General features: G+C 58.3%; 1 protein-coding gene across 1 annotated transcript in view; it reads right to left on the bottom strand.

Moving 5' to 3' along the window:
- LOC129514702 (transcription factor IIIB 90 kDa subunit) overlaps window positions 1-18,108 on the bottom strand; it is a 52,693-nt gene that overhangs the window by 33,661 nt on the left and 924 nt on the right. The window contains exon 2 of the mRNA XM_055333438.1: window positions 10,810-10,890. Within this exon, the coding sequence (XP_055189413.1) occupies window positions 10,810-10,890 (81 nt within the window). The remainder of the gene's footprint in view (window positions 1-10,809; window positions 10,891-18,108) is intronic.

The raw sequence follows: 18,108 nt of genomic DNA, 5'->3' as shown, positions 1-18,108 counted from the left end.
GGCCCGCCGTGCGCCATCTGGGCAAGGGGCACCAGCAGGCAGGTTCCGGGAGGGCGGGGGCTGCCGGGTGAGGGGACGGCCAGGACGGCAGCCGACCGCAGGACACAGCCCGCACACACGCCTCGTCCTGGCTGAGCCCCTCCCGTCAGCTACAGGCAGCAGCAGCCGAGGGTGCAGCCGTGCTGTGCCCACACGGCAGCGGTCACTGTGGGCCACATGGCACACAGTACAGAACAAAGACGTCCAAAGCTCAGGTCAGGGACACAGCACGAGCTGGACTGGAAGCCCTGTCCATACCCCACCCCCAGCTGCCACGCTGGACCTCCCCACACAGACTTCACTCCACCCAGCACCCTCTGGCGCCCAGACCCGCTCTCTTCTGGCAAAGGCCACCTTCAGCTGCACCAGGGAAAGAAGCGGGGGACTCGGGTGCCCACAAAGGCTCAGTGCAGATCCCTTGCTCTCCGACAGGGGCAGCAGGCGGGGAAAGGCAAGGCCTGTGTGGCTCCCGACCGCCGCACACATGCTCCTGACAATACCTGCCAGCCAAGGGTGGGCACCTGGGGACCTGGTGCATGGTCTGGCATATGGTCCGGCAACTAGGGGACCTGACAGTCAACACAGCCTCCCAACAGAGCACTCCTGCCCTGCCTGCAGCCCTCCAGTTACACTGAACTGATATAGGGTCGGGGTCATTGTCCCGAGGCCCACGGCCCTGACTGGACAGAAAGGCCGCAGGGTCTATCCCTGGCTCCCCACTGGCACGCACACACTCATCCCAGCACACCTGGCAGGTACGGAGAGCAGCTGATGGCCCTGTGAACACTGAGGCCCCATCTGCTGGCTCTCTGGTAGCCTGGGGGCTCAGAATTATTGCAGGAAGTTATCTAATAATATCTTTATTGTATAAAACTCACATACCATACAATCTACCCACTTAAGGTATACAATTCAATGGTTTTGGGGGCGTCTGAGTGGCTCAGTGGTTGGTTGTCTGCCTTGGGCTCATGTCGTGATCCCAAGGTCCTGGGTGGAGCCCCACATCAGGCTCGTTGCTCAGTGGGGAGTCTGTTTCTCTCTTTGCCTATACTGCTCGTGTCCTCTGTCTCTCAATTAAAAAAAAAAAACTTTTAAAAAATGGTTTTGGGACACCTGGATGGCTCAGCGGTTGAGCATCTGCCTTCAGTCCAGGATGTGACCCTGGGGTCCTGGGATCAAGTCCCACGTCGGGCTCCCTGCATGGGGAGCTTCTACCCATGCTTCTCCCTCTGCCTTTGTCTCTGCCTCTCTCTCTCCCTGTGTCTCTCAGGAATAAATAAATAAAATCTTTTTTAAAAAATGGTTCTGGGATGCCTGGATGGCTCAGTGGTTGAGCATCTGCCTTTGGCTCACGGCGCGATCCTGGAGTCCCGGGATCAAGTCCTACGTCGGGCTCCCTGCATGGAGCCTGCTTCTCCCTCTGCCTGTGTCGCTGCCTCTCTCTGTGTCTCTCATGAATAAGTAAATGAAATCTTTAAAGAAAATAAAAATAAATAAAAATAATTTTAAAAATGGCTTTAGCATATTTAACACAATTCAGAACATTTCTTCCCCCCAAAAGAAACCCTGTACCCATTAGCAGTCACTCCCCAAATGAATTTGTAATCCATGTGAGGTCAGCAAGCACGTGCAGACAATTGTGCAAAGACATTAATAAATAAACTTCTTGGATCCGATTCCTAAGTAACTAACCGTAGTTTATTCTCCTTAGGTTTCCTCCCAAAAAAAACGAATGCTGAACGTAAACATGCTAGTACATAGTTGCCTTCAAGATGTTGGCGTTTTCTGAAAATAAGGCCCGCCTTTCCTTTCCAGCCAGTGGCTGAACAGCATCTTGGCAGGCCCACGGCTACGGCCCGGCCTGGACGGGAGAGCAGAAGGAACCCAGAGCAGGGTGGGGGCAGGACAAGCGCCCCCAGGAACATGCAGAAGGAAGGGCCTAAGTCATAACTGCTCGAGTCTGCAGGTCCTCCATCCACAGGACACCCCCACCCCCACCCCAGGCCAGGACGACCTTCACGATGCTAGCTGGGCCCCAAGGCCAGCGCAGCAGACACTGGGGTGCTCCAGCAGGGCCACGCAGCACAGCGACTCCTGTGACCAGCTCTGGGGACACCCAGAGGCACCCGGTGGCCAACAGAAGCCTGCTTGGCTACAGAAGGGCACCCGTGCAGAAGTGAGAACCGGCACAGAGAGCCAGCAACCTCCTGTGGGAAAGGGCAACGAGAGGGAAGAGAAGCACCAGGCTCCACAAGCAGACTGGTAACGGAAAAAAAGCTTTCAAAGCCCATCACATCCTCCAAAAAGCTATCAATCCACAGAAATGTATCAAGAGAGGGGTGCCTGGGTGGCTCAGTTGGTGAAGCATCTGCTTCGGCTCAGGTCATGATCTCAGGGTCCTGGGATCGAGTCCTGCGTCGGTTCCCTGCTCAGCGGGGAATCTGCTGCTCCCACTGCTTGTGTGTGTTCTCGCTCTGTTATATAAATAAATATAATCTTAAAAAAAAAAAGAAACATATCAAGACCCTATAATTAAAAAGACACAGCCATTGGGGCACCTGGGTGGCTCAGCGGTTTAGCGTCTGCTTTCGGCTCAGGGCGTGATCCCAGAGTCCCGGGATCGAGTCCCACATCGGGCTCCCTGCGTGGAGCCTGCTTCTCCCTCTGCCTGTGTCTCTGCCTCTCTCTGTGTCTCTCATGAATAAACAAAAATCTTAAAAAAAAAAAAAGTCACAGCCTTTGACAATTAAAAACATGATTACTGAACGTGTTTTAAAACTCAAAATTAGGGGCGCCTGGGTGGCTCAAGTCAGTTGAGTGTATCACAAGTGTGTGATACTCTTGATCTCGATCAGGTCTCGATCTCAGGGTCGTGAGTTCAAGCCCCACGATGCACTCCACACTGGGCATGGAGTCTGCTTAAAAACAAAACGAAACAAAACAAAACTCAAAATGAACCGAACGGCCGAGCAGACACAGATAAAGACCTTGACAGTGGGCTCAGGGGTGGAGGAGGAGCGGCTGCCGGCGGGGTCCACGGGGGAGGCTCGCAGCTGGCTCCACAGGCCTCTCCCTCCAGGCGGGGCGCGGACTCCTGCAGGAGGGGTTATCAGAAAGAACAAGGACACGGCATGAGGACAGCGGACGCCACAGGGAGAAGAAACAACAGTCCCGCGGAGCAAGGACCCGACAGGGCTTCACGCACATGGAACTGAGTGCAGGATGCGGTGGCGAGTGCCGCGGTGCAGAGGGAGGGGAGACGGCAGGCAGCGTGGGGCCAGCGCCACCCTCGCAGGGGATGCTCGGCCGGTCCCCCGTGGTCCTGTGGGTCGTGGCAGGGGCCCTACCCTGCGGCACAGCAACACCCCTCCGGTCCGAGCACGGCCCGGCCTCTCCCAGGAACACAGCATGGGGGGGGGGGGGACATGGAAGGGCACTCCAGGCCCGGGTCACTGCGGCCAGTACCCCGACATGGGGCCAAGACAAGGGTGTCAGCTCTGCGGGATCACCCTGAGCCCGAGGCCAACTCCAGAGTGCCAGGTCTCTTCAAAGGTGTCCAGACTGGGGGAGACGGTCGCAGACAGGATGAGGCCAAGGATGGAGAGGCTGCTTGCAGTCCCAGGGACGAGCGGCAGCCCTGCAGCCAGGGCACGGGAGATGTCTGCACCAGGGAAGCTGCTGCAGGGCAGCAATGCTAGGAGACTAGAGGGGGTTTAAAATAAAACCTCAAAAAACCCACAGAACATGGGATGCCTGGGTGGCTCCGTGGTCGAGCATCTGCCTCTGGCCCAGGGCATGACCCCGGGGACCCAGGATGGAGTCCTGCATCAGTCTCTCTGTGTGGAGCCTGCGTCTCCCTCTGCCTGTGTCTCTGCCTCTCTCTCTCTCTCCTTCTCTCTCTCTCTCTCTCTCATAAGTAAATATTAAAAAAAAAAAAAGAATGAAAACGAAAAATAGCTATCTCTAAACATGTGGGTTCCAGCTGGAGCAAAGCCAGCAGTGACAAATAGCTGTAATTGCAAATATCAGAAAAAAGAGGCTTAAAAAAGTGACCAAAGCTTCTGAGTGAAGAAGCTGAAAGAGCGCACAGAGCTGAAGCCGTCACGGCGGAGAGTAACAGAGAAGACCCCATTCAGGCAGGAGGCCCACGAATGACGCTCTGAAAGATGAACACGGTGGCCAAACCGAAAAATCCCCAGTAAGACCAACTCAGGAAAAGGGCTGAAAGCACAGAGTGCCCGGGTCAGGGACATGGAGACCCGGGAGCACGGTCCGACCACACTCTGAGTCCCAATTACTCAGACAATTCCAAGAGGATGTCTGACACAAGTGACAAGGAGGAACAGAAATCTCACCGGTCCCACCAAAACCCTACGAAAAACAGTCCCAGCAGAAGCTGCATCTGTGATCTTCACGTGTCGTTAAAGTCTTCTCACAAAGACAACTGGAGGCCCGGACGGCTTTGCGTCCTCCGTCTGAGGGGACAGCGGCAGGTCACTCGGGCCCGCGCAGACATCACACCAGTAACGAGCCGTGGCCCCGCACGGTTCTCCCAGAGGGGCGAGGGGAGCTGCACACTCACAAAATCAGCATAATTCAGCCCAGTAACAAAATAATAGAATGCATGTAATCATTCCAAGAGACAGGAAGGAGCATGTGACAAAATGCCAACATCATCCTTCCTGACAACAGGCTGGTGGCCACTGTCACTTGAAGGTCAGGAGCCGGAGGACAAGGTGCACGGTCAGCACTCTGCTCCCCTCGCCCTGGGGATGGCAGCCACACGGCAGCGACAGCCACAAAGCCCTGGAGATAAGTGAGGGCAGAAAGACGGGGAGGAGAGGGGTCAGGGCCATCACGGTCACACGGCTGCTAACCGAGCAGCAGCTACAAGCGACCACGTTTCCTAAGTAAATGGAGGAATTCTGCACTGACGGAGCCACACAGCGACCAGAATCCGGGCAAGCCAACAGGCTGATCCCAACGCTTACTCTGCCACACAAGGGAGCCAGACGCCGAGGCCCTGCTGAGGAGCTGGAGTGCACGCGGGATGGCTAGAGGACGCCACAGCAGGCCGGGCAGCGCGGCAGCGGCCTCGGGACACGCAGACCCACCCGGCGCAGCTGCAGACACACCAAGGACCCTGGGTGTCACCCCAGCATCTGCAGCGGACTCGCCCACATACGGTCACTTGATGCGTCACAAATGCACCAGTTCAGTGTCCTGTGGAAAGGACGGTGCCGTAGATGAGTGGGACGCCCATGTCCACACTGAGAAATGTCAACCTCAACCCCTACCTACAGCACCTGCACGCAGTTGGTCTGAGGGAGATCCCAGACCTAAAGGCGAAACATAAAACAACAGAGCTTCCAGGTGAAAACACAGGTAAGGGTCTTCAGATCTTGGGACAGACAAGAATTTAAGTCACAAAACCCCCTGGCCATAAAAAAACAACAACAACATATCGGGGACTTCATTAAAATTAAGACACGTCTATTCGTCAAGAGACAAGAAAGTGAAAAGCCAACCATCGAGTGGGCAAAGGATTCACAGCGTGTGCAATCAAGCAAGGACTCACACCCGGGACGCACAAAAACATGGGTGAAGCAGAAGGAAAGCGGCAGCTCAACTTCTCAGAACCCTTGTGCAGAAGGCGCAGCAGGTGCCTCACAAGAACGGGTCTCCGGTGGCCAAACCCGCACAGGAGGCCCATCCTCACTCACCAGGCAAAGCAGGTGACATCGCCGCGGGCGCGAGACCGACAGACCTCAGCCCCTGCACACGCACGGGTGTTGCTGGTTGGAGGGTGAACGGCACAGCCGAGCTGGGAAGCCCCCGGCCCGTCTGCTCACCTGCCGCCCCAGAGAGCCCGCTCTCGGGCACGCACATGCCCACGAGCAGCACCCACCGCAGGACGACGTGCGCGGAAGGGCCGTGGACAGCAGCCAGAGGGCAGTGCCCAGCGCCCCGCGCCCCCGACGGGAGAAGTGGGTGAACAAATCATGGTGTATCCACACGAGGAAGGCCCCACACCGCACGGAACCCAGGGGCGACGCACACAAGAAAGGGCGTCCTCTGTGATTCCGATCGTCCGCAGCAGAACAAGGAAGGAGCTTTCTGGGGCTCCAGAGCAGGCTCTGCCCCGGCCTGCGAGGCATACCGAGCTCATCTAAGCTTATCAAGCAGCTCCCGGAGGGTCAGTGCAGTTCATGCACTTTACGTGCATCACAGCAAGAAAAACGGACACACAGAAAGAATAGAAATGTCTCCCCGGTAAAAGGAAAGGGCTCAGAGAGTCAACGTGGCACATCACAACTCCAGGGACAGAGGGAACCCCCCACAGGGCCCGGTTAGGAAACATGCAGCCTGGCAGTGACCTTCCCTGCCAACGACTCGGGATCGCCAGCCCCTGCTTCCTGTGGGGTACCCTCTCGGCGCCTCCACACACGCCCCGAAGTGAGGACGAGGGGCCCACGCTCTCTTCCGCCGACCTGCTCGCTAACCACAACCTGAGTGCGTCCCCAACAAAACCAGACATGAGCCCAGGAAAGGTGTGGGCACCAGCGCCATATGGAGGGATGCCGGGAGATGGCAACCCACCGTGTGAGCATCAACCTCGACCGGGGCCGTGGGGGCCGTCAGTTTGCTGCTCACCTGCCAACCTACCCATCTCCTAAGAAAGGCGCACAGCCCTTGACACCGCGACAGCAGAAGTTCACAGGCTGCACCCAAACCCCAGGCGGGGCTGCGCGGGCAGAGGGGCAGCCAGGACCTGCCCCGCGGAGGCATGAGGATGACACGCGCACTTCCACAGCCATCAGCCAGCGCACCGCTTCCACGCGGGGCGGGGGGAGCCCCACGCATCCGAGATGCACCGATGACACCTCCTAGACAACGTCTGCAGAACCTGCTGGGATCTGCCCTTTCCATCTCCCCAAGAGCTACAGAAAAATGACAGGAAGGAGATAAAATTGGCATAAACTGACCAGGGCAAAGAGAAAAGAACAATCTCCAAGGACAGGAGGTCAACAGAGTGTGGGCGCACTGCCAGGCGAGGACAGCGCTAGGCCCCAAGTGCCAGGCGGACAGCCCTGCTCAAAAGCAACAGAACCGGGGGCTGGACTCGCTAGCCTCCCTGCAGCCCCCCAGGCCGAGACTGGATGCGGTCGATGGCGGGAGGGGGGGACACCTGCCCAGGCAGGTGGGGGGAAGGGAAGCCAGGCCCTCCTGCGGGCGCCAGGCTGCTGGGAGCTGCCCGAGGCCCTGTCCGCAGGCAGGAGCCCCGTGGGAAGGTGTGGGGCGGACAGCAGGCGCGGGTCTATTCTGGGGTGCAGGCCCCCAGGGCCGCCTCGCGCTCCCCAAATACCTCGGCCTCAGACCCCGCCAACACTCCACTCTGAGGACTCTGCATGTTCGGTTTTACTTTCTTAACCGAGAGGTAACCACTTTTCACAACACGGGTTATTTCTGTCTTTATGTTTAGTTTCCAGTTTCACCGCCGTGCGTGCGTCTGCCCGAATGCTGCTCTTTACCACGTGGGGCTGAGGCACAAGCTACCCTGGGAAACACCGTGCCGGGTCTGAGGAGCAGATACATTGTCCACTGAGAAAGAGCCATCGACAGGCAGAGGGCCTCACGGTCAGCCGCAGGGAGCACTCGCTCTGTGACGGCGGCGATCAGAAGGGGCCAGCGCAGCCAGGCCCCCAGCCAGGGGTCAAGGCACAGCGCTTCCTCGGCAGCAGAGGGTCAGGCTGCCAGCCAGGGGTAATTCCACACTTGGATGCACCGAGAACAAGGTCTGAAAACGGGTGAAACAAAAACCCGACAAAGCCACGGGGAGCACAGGGCACATCCAGTCACGATGGGAGATCTGCACACCCCTCCCAGCGACACAACAAGCAGAACCCAAATCAGCGAGCATCACGAGGAAACCTGACCTGAGTGACATGTACGGAACTTGGGCAGAAAAACACTCCTTTCGAGTGCGGGTGGACCACGCGGGACCACGCGCTGGACCGTAAGGCCGGGCCTTTGAGGGGGCAGAGGACCTACACACGGCAGGTTTTCTCACAAGAACGAACTACACTAAGAACAAGCCATGGGGTCAAAGAACAAGCACAAGGGAGACGGAAACACAGAGCTGGTTGTGCTAAGCACAGCCCAGGGACGGGACAGAGCTGGGGCCACTTATGACTGGGTCCCTGAGGGCGACAACTCGCCCGGCGCCGTCCCAGCAGGCAGGCCCAGGTGCGCCTCGTTCGCTCTCCACACACGAGGTTTGCGGCACCCCTGCCGCCAGCACGTCTGGGGGCACCATTTCTTCCGACTGCGCTGGCGCACTTCATCTCTACATGACACGTTGGTAATTTTCCCAATATTTCAAATGTTTTGTTTTACCCATTATGGTGACCTGTGACCAGCGATCCTGCCGTTACCGTTGTCTTGCTCCGAGCCGCGAGCTCCCCCGTGGCGGTGTGCGCCCCGGCTGCTCCCGCTCCGGCCCCTCCCACCTGCCCCTCCTCGGGCCTCCCTGGTCCCCGACACGCAACCTCAGCACGAGGCCAGCTAACAGCCCTCCGATGGCCTCCGAGGGCTCGAGAGAAAGGAAGAGCCGCCCTCACTCTGAAGCGACGCTGGGAGCGAGTCAGCCGAGGCAGGAGGCGCGGCGAGGCCCGGGAGGCCGAAAGCACAGCCTCCTGCACCTGACGTGAGCCGAGCTGTGGATGCAAAGGGAAGGTTCTCGAGGGAAATTAAAAGCGCCACCCTGGTGAACACACGACTGCTGAGAAGGCAGAGCAGCCTGCGCTGTCTGGAGCAGGTCTGAGCCTCCGGGGAGGAGATCAACGGCCGCAGCCACACTCCCCGCGCAGCCCGGCCCGCAAGGCCCCGGCTCTGCGATCCTGTGAAGGCGAAGGCCCCGCACAGGGAAAGTCTGGCACGGCCAGAGGTCGGCTCGGGGGGCTCCAGGCAATGAGCTGTGGCGGTGACACGTGAGTGCGGGGGGAGGCAGCCGGGCCGCTGGAGAGGCCCAGCTCGGGGTCCTGGAGAGGCCGCGGGGCCTCCACGGGACCAAACAGCCTTTCCCGGGAAGAAGGAGCACCTAGCACCCACAGCTCGGGGGGTGAGCCTGGGGCCTCTGCCCAAGGCTTCCAAGGACAGGCCGACCTCCTGTCAGGTGCCCCGCAGCTGGTGCCTCCCTGCGGACGCCAGTGCTCATTTACTTGGAGGCCCCGGGCCCTTAAACTCACCCCACACCTGCTCCGACCGTGTTCTGCAGACGGAACACAGCTTTGGTGGCGGCGCATCTGTTCACAACGTGGTTTACTGAATATTTGAAGCCCACTGTTGAGACCTGCTGCTGAGAGAAAAAAGATTTCCTTCCAAAACATCACTGCTCACCGGCAGTGCACCTGGGCCGAGAGCTCCGACGGAGATGCACGATGAGATTAATGCCGTGTTCACACGTGCTACCACCACATCCATCCTACAGCCCGGGGATCAACGAGCCATTTTGACTTGCAAGTCCTATTATTAAGAAATACGTTTCACAAGGTTATAGACGCCTTACAGAATCACGTAGTAACCCCTCTGACGGATCTGGGCACTATCAATGGAAAACCTCCCGAAAAGGATTCACATCCTAGATGCCATTCAGATCATCCATGACTCCTAGGGAGAGCTCAAAACATTCCCAGGGATTTGGAGGAAGATGACTCCAGCCCTTGTGGATGACGTTGAGGGGTTCAAGTCTTGAGTGGGCGAAGTCATCACAGATGTGACGACCGCAGATGTGAAATGGCGAGAGAACCAGAATCAGAAGTGGGGCCCGAAGACGGGACTGCTACAATCGCAAGATGAAACTTGAAAGGATGAGGAGTGGCTTCTTAGGGGTGAGCAAAGAACATGCATTCTTGAGATGGAAACTACTCCTGGTCAGGATGCCGTGGAGACTGTTGAAATGACAAAAGACCTAGATTGTCATGTGAACTGAGTTGATGAAGCAGCAGCAGCAGGGTTTGAGAGGACTGACCCTCATTTTGAAAGAAGTTCTCCTGTGGGTAAAAAATGCTATCGAGCAGCATCACCTGCTGCAGAGAAATTGTTCATGAAGGAAAGAGCCCATCAATGCGGCAAACATACTTGTCTTGTTTTAAGAAATTGCCACGAGCACCCCAGCCTCCAGCACCCACCACCCTGACCAGTGGGCAGCCAGCACCGCGGGGACCCCACCCTCCCCCAGCGAAGAGATTATGACTGGCTGAGAGCTCAGATGATGGTGAGCGTTGTTAGCAATGAGGGTATTTTTAAATGAAGGTAAGAACGTTGACTTTTTAGACATGATGCTATGGCCCACGTAAAGACTGCACTGTAACGCAGACACACTTTTACATGCACCAGGGAAAAGGTCACGTAACTCGCTTGTTGTGATAGTCACTTATCCTGCAGTGTGTCCGAGGCACACCTGTAAGCACCACAGAGCAAGGGGGTGCACCACAGCGGGAGGCATCCCACATGCTCTAACATTCCTGAGAGTGTCCGAGAGGTGATGGCAGACGTGCCCCCGCCTGAGCAACCACAGCTGACGTCATCCTTAATGGAGTAAGACCGGATGCTTTCCCTGGGACTCAGGAATAAGACCCTTCTGTTCGACACGGTGCAGAAAGTGCTAGCCAGGGGTTACTGCAGGCTGCCCGCTCTTGCCCTTCATCCCCTACCTCCATGCCACCCCCAAAACCCACCCTCATCCAGAGCCCCCGCCATGGGAAATACCGTTCTGCAGGGTCTGTGCTCTTGACTCCTTTCCCAGGTTCACATGGAAGCCGCCGCCCAGGGTTGGGGTTTTGCCGGCACCTAGAAAAACGTATCAGACTGATTAGTCAAACCTTGGCAGGAAAGATCCGTGCCTGCAGACCTTTACCACACGGGGTGTTTCTGGAGCGAGGACACTGTGGGATCAGTGTTCACGGCTGGAGGCAGCAGCGAGTGGGGCCTCCCGCGGCCATTCTTAGCAACCTGCACACCTCCTTTCCCTCTGCCACGCCAACAGGGTTGTGGCCTTGACCTAGAGCCATGGCAGGCGGACCATGCCCATCTGCACTCTCTAACCACGGCTCCAGACACACACTCAGTCCAGAGTGGACCGCTGCCACATGGCAGCCAGAGAGGGCACAGCTCCCTTCCAAACTACAGCACCCTACACTGGGCCAGCCCATGCACAGGGGTTATACCTGCACAATGGCCTTTGTCAGTGCACTCATCTCTGTAGGGCTGTGGCCTCTGTGGCCTGGAACCTCTGAGCCAGCCGTTCTACTGAGGCACTCGCACCTCTCTCCCCCCGTGTGCTGCCCACCACAGAACGGCACCCTAGGGAGCCCCGGCCCCAAAGGGTCGCCACAGCCAGACCTGCAGATGCTCTGCTTTGGGTCTCCAATGCTGAGATACCCCAGGAAATTGCACTCCGCTCTGCAAGGCCCTGGAGCTGGAACTTCTGCCCTATTACCCTTTGAAAACAGCCAGGTAGACGTCTGGATTGTTCACCAGACTTACAAACCCCACTATCGAAGCCAAAGAGTACACTGGTGGCCAAGAAAAGGCAGTGGAGCTGGGGAGTGTTGCTTGTCCCCACAGGCCAGTGCGTCTGTGACCAAGCACACACCAAAGGGTTAGAGGCTTCTGCAGTTAGGGGATACCTCACAGCCTCAGCCACATGATGTGGAGCCTGCAGGAGGACCGGGACACACGTGATGATGAAATGGAAACTCAGACCTGGCAGGGACCTGGGAACCCAGATCACTGACGTCTGGGAACAGGCCTCCAGGGAAAGCACGTGGCCCTTGTCCGGGGCCAGCAGGGACCTCGGGATCATCCATGGGCAGCCACCAGCACACACAGTGCAGAACAAGTATGACCTCCAGCGTATCTGTGACTGCAACCAAATCCCAAACCAACACTCACAAGATTCCTTAAAGATCTCAGCAAAATGGTTCCCAAGGTTAGCCAGCAAAGACAGGAAGTAAGACGAGCCAACAGAACACAGAAAAGAGCAACAAGTGGGCTTTCGCTGGGCAGGTGCTAGAGCACAGGTGAGGGGCCTGGCTGGGAGCAGGGCTGGGAGCCGGCTGCCAGGTGGACCAGCACCCAGCACCCACCACAGTGGGCAGAGCGGAGGGGCCTCCAGCGGGGCAGCACCCTGTGCCACTTCACAGTCACCATGGTTAGGGAGGCCGCAGGGCCAGCCCCGCGTGGGCGGGTTGGGGACAGCACAGAGCCCGTGGCCTTCTCCAGTCGAGCGTGGAGCCGGGACAGGTCACTCACTCACCACCTGGAGATGGATCTGCTGCCCCAAGACCTTGCCACCCCAGACCTCATGTCCTGAAGCAGCTGGTCACAGAGGATGGGGCCAGAGAGGGTCAGACAGGGCATGCTGGGGGCTGGAGGGCTGCAGGGCCCAGAGGAGACTCCTCTACCTGAACCAGCAACAAGGGGATTCCAACACCATCGGTGCCACCTGTCAGCTCCGTACAGCCAGACCCATGCTCGCTGGGCTGAGATCAGGGCTCTGCACTCCCACCCTCCTGTTCCAGTGGTGGTAGCTTTTTACAACTTGAGGATTTTTACATTTGCAATCTTTTATACACCAGGACCAATGCGGAAGACCCAGCCACTCCTACCGCCTGACCAGGACAGCCACATCTTGGCCTATTTGTTTCCAGCACCCCCACCAACTTTCAACCTGGGAAAAGAGAAAAATTGCCATGTTGTTTTAATTAAAATTGATGTGCACTTTTTTTTTCTTTTGGGACGTGCACTTTTAATAAATAACTGTGTTAGAAAAAGGACAATGAGGGGATCCCTGGGTGGCTCAGCACTTTAGCATCTGCCTTCGGCCCAGGGCATGATCCTGGAGACCCTGGATCGAGTCCCACACCGGGCTCCCTGCATGGAGCCTGCTTCTCCCTCTGCCTGTGTCTCTGTGCCCCCCCCCCCCCACCACAACTCATGAATAAATAAAATCTTAAAAAGAAAAAGGACAATGAGGGGCCCCTGGGGGGCTTAGTCTGTGAAGTGTCTCCCTTTGGCTCAGGTCATCGAGCCCTGTGGCAGGCTCCCTGCTCAGCTGGGAGTCTACTTCTCCCTCTCCCTCTGACCCTCCGCTTCCGCTCTCTCTCTCACTCTCTCTCAAGTAAATGAATAAAATCTTAAAAAAAAAAGAAGAGAAGAGAAGAGAAAAAAGAAAAGAAAAATGGGCAAGGACATGGTGTGAGCCCTGGGAAGCCCTGGCTTCCAGAACAAGGACCGGGGTCTTCCCCCCAGCACCACCCCCTGCATAAATGCAGATGGAGGGAAGCCAGGGCAGACCCACAGAGACGCTATGCTGAAGCAGTGGGACTTCGTTCTGCTGGAGTGCTAAATGCAAACTCCTTACTCCTCAATGTCCCGCAAAGCCGCCAGAGGTCCCCCTCGCGAGCCGCCTCTGCCCCCCTTCCCCGCTCCATGACTCTCCCCTGCACCCTCCAGGACCCCCACACCCTTGCTGCACTTCTGACCTGTACTTCCTGTCTCTGCACTGCCCTGCCCTGCCTCTCCCTGAGGACCCAGCCGCCCTTCCTGGGGCCGCTACATCCCGGGGCGCGGTCTCCTGACTCGCTCTCACGTGTGCACACCTGCCCCGTGGTCCCTGAGCTCCTGTCCCCTCTGCACCAAGGGGGTGGCCGTCAAAGCCTGTTTGCCAAACGGATGTAGATTTTGTCACTCAGCAGACACCACCCACTGGGGTTTGGTTACAAGAGATAAAATCTGGAATGCACACGTGGGTAGTGTAAACAATGCTTATGGAGCAAATCTCGGCCCCTTAACTGTGAGGCGAGAGGTCCCCTGAAGCATGAAAAAAAGCTAGACTGCTCCATGCGATCGAGCTTCGTCGTCGCCAAGGTATGACATTCTTGGCTGCAGATCCCCTTCACACGATTCTCTCTACTTCTTAAAACATTTGAAATACTCTGTCGCAAGGTCCTGCAACAAAATCACAAGCTGGAAGGAACAGAAGGAAGGTAGAGCGGGCCAAGACCGCCCCCTTGTGGGCGGCAGAGGAGCGCGGGATGCCCCCCACCCCCAGGCCCCCCATCCCTGCCTGTAGGCCACTGGAGGAGGGAGGCAGAGCCGGAGACAGGAGGGGCGCCCTGCAGACACGGGGGACAGAGCCAGCGACACCCGCACCTCCACAGCAGGGAGGCCCGAGGGCCTCCGCACACATCTGCCCCCATCCCGCCCGCAGCTCCGCCAACAGGGGGAGCAGAACCTGGAATAAGTTGCTGCGCTCCTACTTCAGGGGAGGGTTTCCGTTGTTGCTGTAACCCCTCCGCCAGAGGCCCTGGAAGTAGGCTCAGCCCCCCTGCAGCCGGCGCCCCACAAGGACTCAGGCCCCTGGGGTCACCCCAAGACCCCTGAGCAAACCACGGGGAGTCCTGAGGACCGGGACGCCACCTGGACACGGATCTGTGCGGACACAGGGAGCTAAGCGCCGGCAGCAGCCGAGACTCCTTTCCACCGGGTGCAGCTCCCAAAGGGCCTGTTTTGTAGGGATTAAAATTCTGATTATGGAAACCATGCGGCGCGGAGCAAGGGAGATGACAAACACGGCAAATGACATGTTGAAAAGAACAGCCCCCCCTCACCACTGTGCCTCTAGGAGACTTCAGCCGTTTCCTGAGAACAGGCACTCTGGCCAGGGACTCCCGGGCCTTTGAGGGGCCACAGGGTAGGAAGAGAGATGCAGAACCCTCCCCCTCTGGGACCAGAGGTCGGCCTGGACACGGGGCTGGGGGGTGGGGGGGGTGGGTTGGCGGGGCTGTGCCCGGGAGAGCCCCCTAAGGGCAAGGCACGGGCCAGGCGGGCAGGTGCAAGGCCCAGCATTCGTTAGGGGAGGGGGACCCACTCCAACAAGCAGGAGCGGCTCCCCCTCCTAGGGGCCCTCTCCATCCGGGGCTGGGGGCTGCAAACCTTTCTCATTGTATTATGGGGGGGGGTGTCCATGCAACACAGACATGTGGAAGGTGCTTCGCGGCTGTGCTGTGACAACAGCAGCATTATAAACACCTTGACTTGAAAGGTGAAGTCCGTAGCCACGAAAAGTTGTGATGATGGAGACCGTGGGACATGCTCCCCAGGAGGGAGAGGGAAGGACCCCAGGAGGCAGTCACGGCAGGCTGCCTGGTGCCAGGCTCCCTCTGCCTCCAGGCTGCATCTCAGGGGAGTGGGGCTGGCACCTCCCCCTCCGCGCCCAGGGGACGGGCTGCTGGCTCTGAGGCACTCAGCGCACACACGGCACAGCACGCTCACACGCACCGTGCTGGGAAGCCCTGCTCTGCCCTCCCGGTTCCTGACACACTTGGGGTGAGCCTGGCCCCAGAGAAGCAGCGGGACCCTTCCTCAGGACCCCACCGAGGCCGCAGCTGGTCCAGCTCTGCCCAGTGACTCGCCATTCTGGCCACACTGAGCTGCCAGCAGTCGTCACGGACCCGTCCCTCCTCTCGGCTGGCTGCTTCCTCACACCCGTGCCCTCCAGCCGAAGGACTCGGCCGGGACGTTCCCAGCACCACTCACGGCCCCGTCACTGGACGCTGGCCTCACACTCTACTGGCCTGAGAACATCAGGGACCAGAGCCCCTCACCCTCTAGAGTCCGGGCCTGGCGCACAGTGGGAGCTCACCAGGAAAGACCCCTGGGGGTCAGGAGCCTCTGGGCAGGGCCTCTGGCCACACGGCCCTGCTGTCTAAGTCACATGGCCCCACGTACACCCCTAAGCTGACTCTCCGTGCGCAGTTCTCGGAGAGGAAGAAAGCATCCTTAGGACCCAGAGTGACCATGGGCCCGACAGGGAGCTCTGGGAGCAAGCTCAGCTTTCAGGGCGAGAAGGGAGTAAGCAAGATCCGAGAAGAGCCAGCTGGCACGCGCTCCGAGCCCGGGGGCACCGAGAGTAACCCAAGTCATCACTGCCCCGAGGGGGAAGGGGGAGGCCAGGCGGGCAGACGCACCACTGATGCCCTCCCCTGGCCCAGGAGCAGTGTGCCTGCCACGCTGGGGGCTCGGAACCCACCGGGGGCCTCCAGAGAACAGCCCGCGGGGCAGAGCCAGGCCGGGCTGGGGAAGCGCCCTCACAGCCGTGGGTCGCACCTTCGAGCAGCACCCGGCTCTGACCCTGTGCCCACTGCACACGGGTGGGAGCACATCCCTCGTGCCCAGGACTCCCGGGGTGTCCATCTCCTCTGCACCTGCTTCCCCAACCACAGTGAGGGCAGGCTGTCAGCAGGAGAAGGCGTGCGCTCCGAGGGAAACCCTAGCGTCAGCTCCGATAACTGCTAGTTCTTACTGCTGTCGTCACTGTCACTCTTTCCAGGGACTCGAGGGACAGTCTGACCACGTGTGACAGAGCGACAACAAGCAGCCCAGGAAGTCGCTGTAGAAGAGCATGAAGATGTGTGCCCTGCAGCAGAGGCGACCGGGAGAGAGCAGGACAGAGAAGGCAATGACACCGAAGCCGGTGCTTTGCCAAATCAACCAAAGTGGGAAACTTGCAGCAAGAGAGACAAAGGGGAAAAGAGGAAGACGTGAAAGGAAGCGTGTAAACGGAACACAAGGCCTCACTAGAGACCCTGATGACACCAAAAGGATATGGGAACGGTACCAACAGCTCTGCAGGCATAAAGTCAGCAACCTCGGTCAGCTGGGCCGACGCCTCAAAACCACAAACCCACCCACGGGGAAAGAGGTAGCGTAAAATATGACCATAACCTGCAACTACTCCAGATACTGAATCTGCAGTTAAAAACCTGCTGGCGGAAAAACCCTCTAGGCCCAGGTGGCTACCCTGGCGGATTCCACCAAGCGTTCAAGGAAGAAATAACAGCAATTCTACACTTTCTTCCAAAGACAATAAAGGAAGGAAGGGAACATTTCCCAACCCGTTCCCTGAGAGGCAGTACCTTGGTCTCCAAACCAAAGACGTCGCAAGAAACACCCCCACCCACGTTCCACTGAGCATCTCGACAAAACGTTGGCGCGTCTAACCCAGCCCCACACACGAGACTAACACTCCACCATCAAGTGGGTTTCCCCTGAAGGAAAGGCAGGGGCAACATTCAAAAACCGGCCACACGGACACACTGAACAAGAAAACTGCGATCGTGTCCGTTGATAGAGAAAAATCATCTAACAGAATTCAGCAGCCACTCACGGCAAAGGCTCTTAACTGACCAGGAATAGGAAGGGGCTTCCCCGACGCTCGGTGGGAAGCGGGTGGCCGCTTCCCCTGAGACTGGGAGGAAGGCAGGCAGGGCCGCTGCAAAGCAAGAAAAAGACACAAAAGGAAGACATAAAACAGCGCTTATTTGTAAACAACACGACTGTCTAAACAGAAGATCCTCAGAAACCTATTTTGAAAACTCTCACAACTAATAACCAAGTTGAGCCAGGGAGCAGGAAGCAGGCCAAGGACAGGAGTCAACCCTATTGCTGGGTGGCAGCGAGGAACAATTAAAGCCTGAGTGTTTGAGAACCGCCGCCGGCCGGAGCCCAGCCTGGGGCTTAGGCGCACGGCCCTGGGCATGGACACCCGTGGGCCCCCGGGGGGCTCGGAGGTTGAGCAACTGCCTCTGGCTCAGGTCGGGGTCCCGGGATGAGTCCCACGGTGGGGCCCCCGCAGGGAGCCTGCTTCTCCCTCTGCCTGTGTCTCTGCCCCTCTCTGTGTCTCTCGTGAATAGTCTTTTTAAAAACAACAACAAAAACGGAAAGAAACAGAAGCCTCGGTCCCAGGAAGGGCCCCCCGCGGTGCTGGAGCAGCTCGGTCCCTAAACATCCACATAACCCTCCACCCTCAGGAGGGGACGTGAGCCAGCGGGTGGGGATGCGAGTGCGGACACTCACAACATCCTGGGGGGAGTGGAAGGTGCCGGCGCCCACCTGTGGGGACAGCACAGTCCCGGGGGTCCCGGGGGCCAGCGCACCCGGATCCGTGGTGCAACTTTACCCTGCGCTGGCTCCTCCAGCCCGCGGGTGGTGAGAGTCACGGAG

The sequence above is a fragment of the Nyctereutes procyonoides genome, unplaced genomic scaffold (assembly GCF_905146905.1).
Source record: "Nyctereutes procyonoides isolate TBG_1078 unplaced genomic scaffold, NYPRO_anot_genome, whole genome shotgun sequence".
NCBI lineage: Eukaryota > Metazoa > Chordata > Mammalia > Carnivora > Canidae > Nyctereutes > Nyctereutes procyonoides.
Note: the sequence above shows the minus strand (reverse complement) of the source record. Positions and strands in the feature narration are given on the sequence as shown.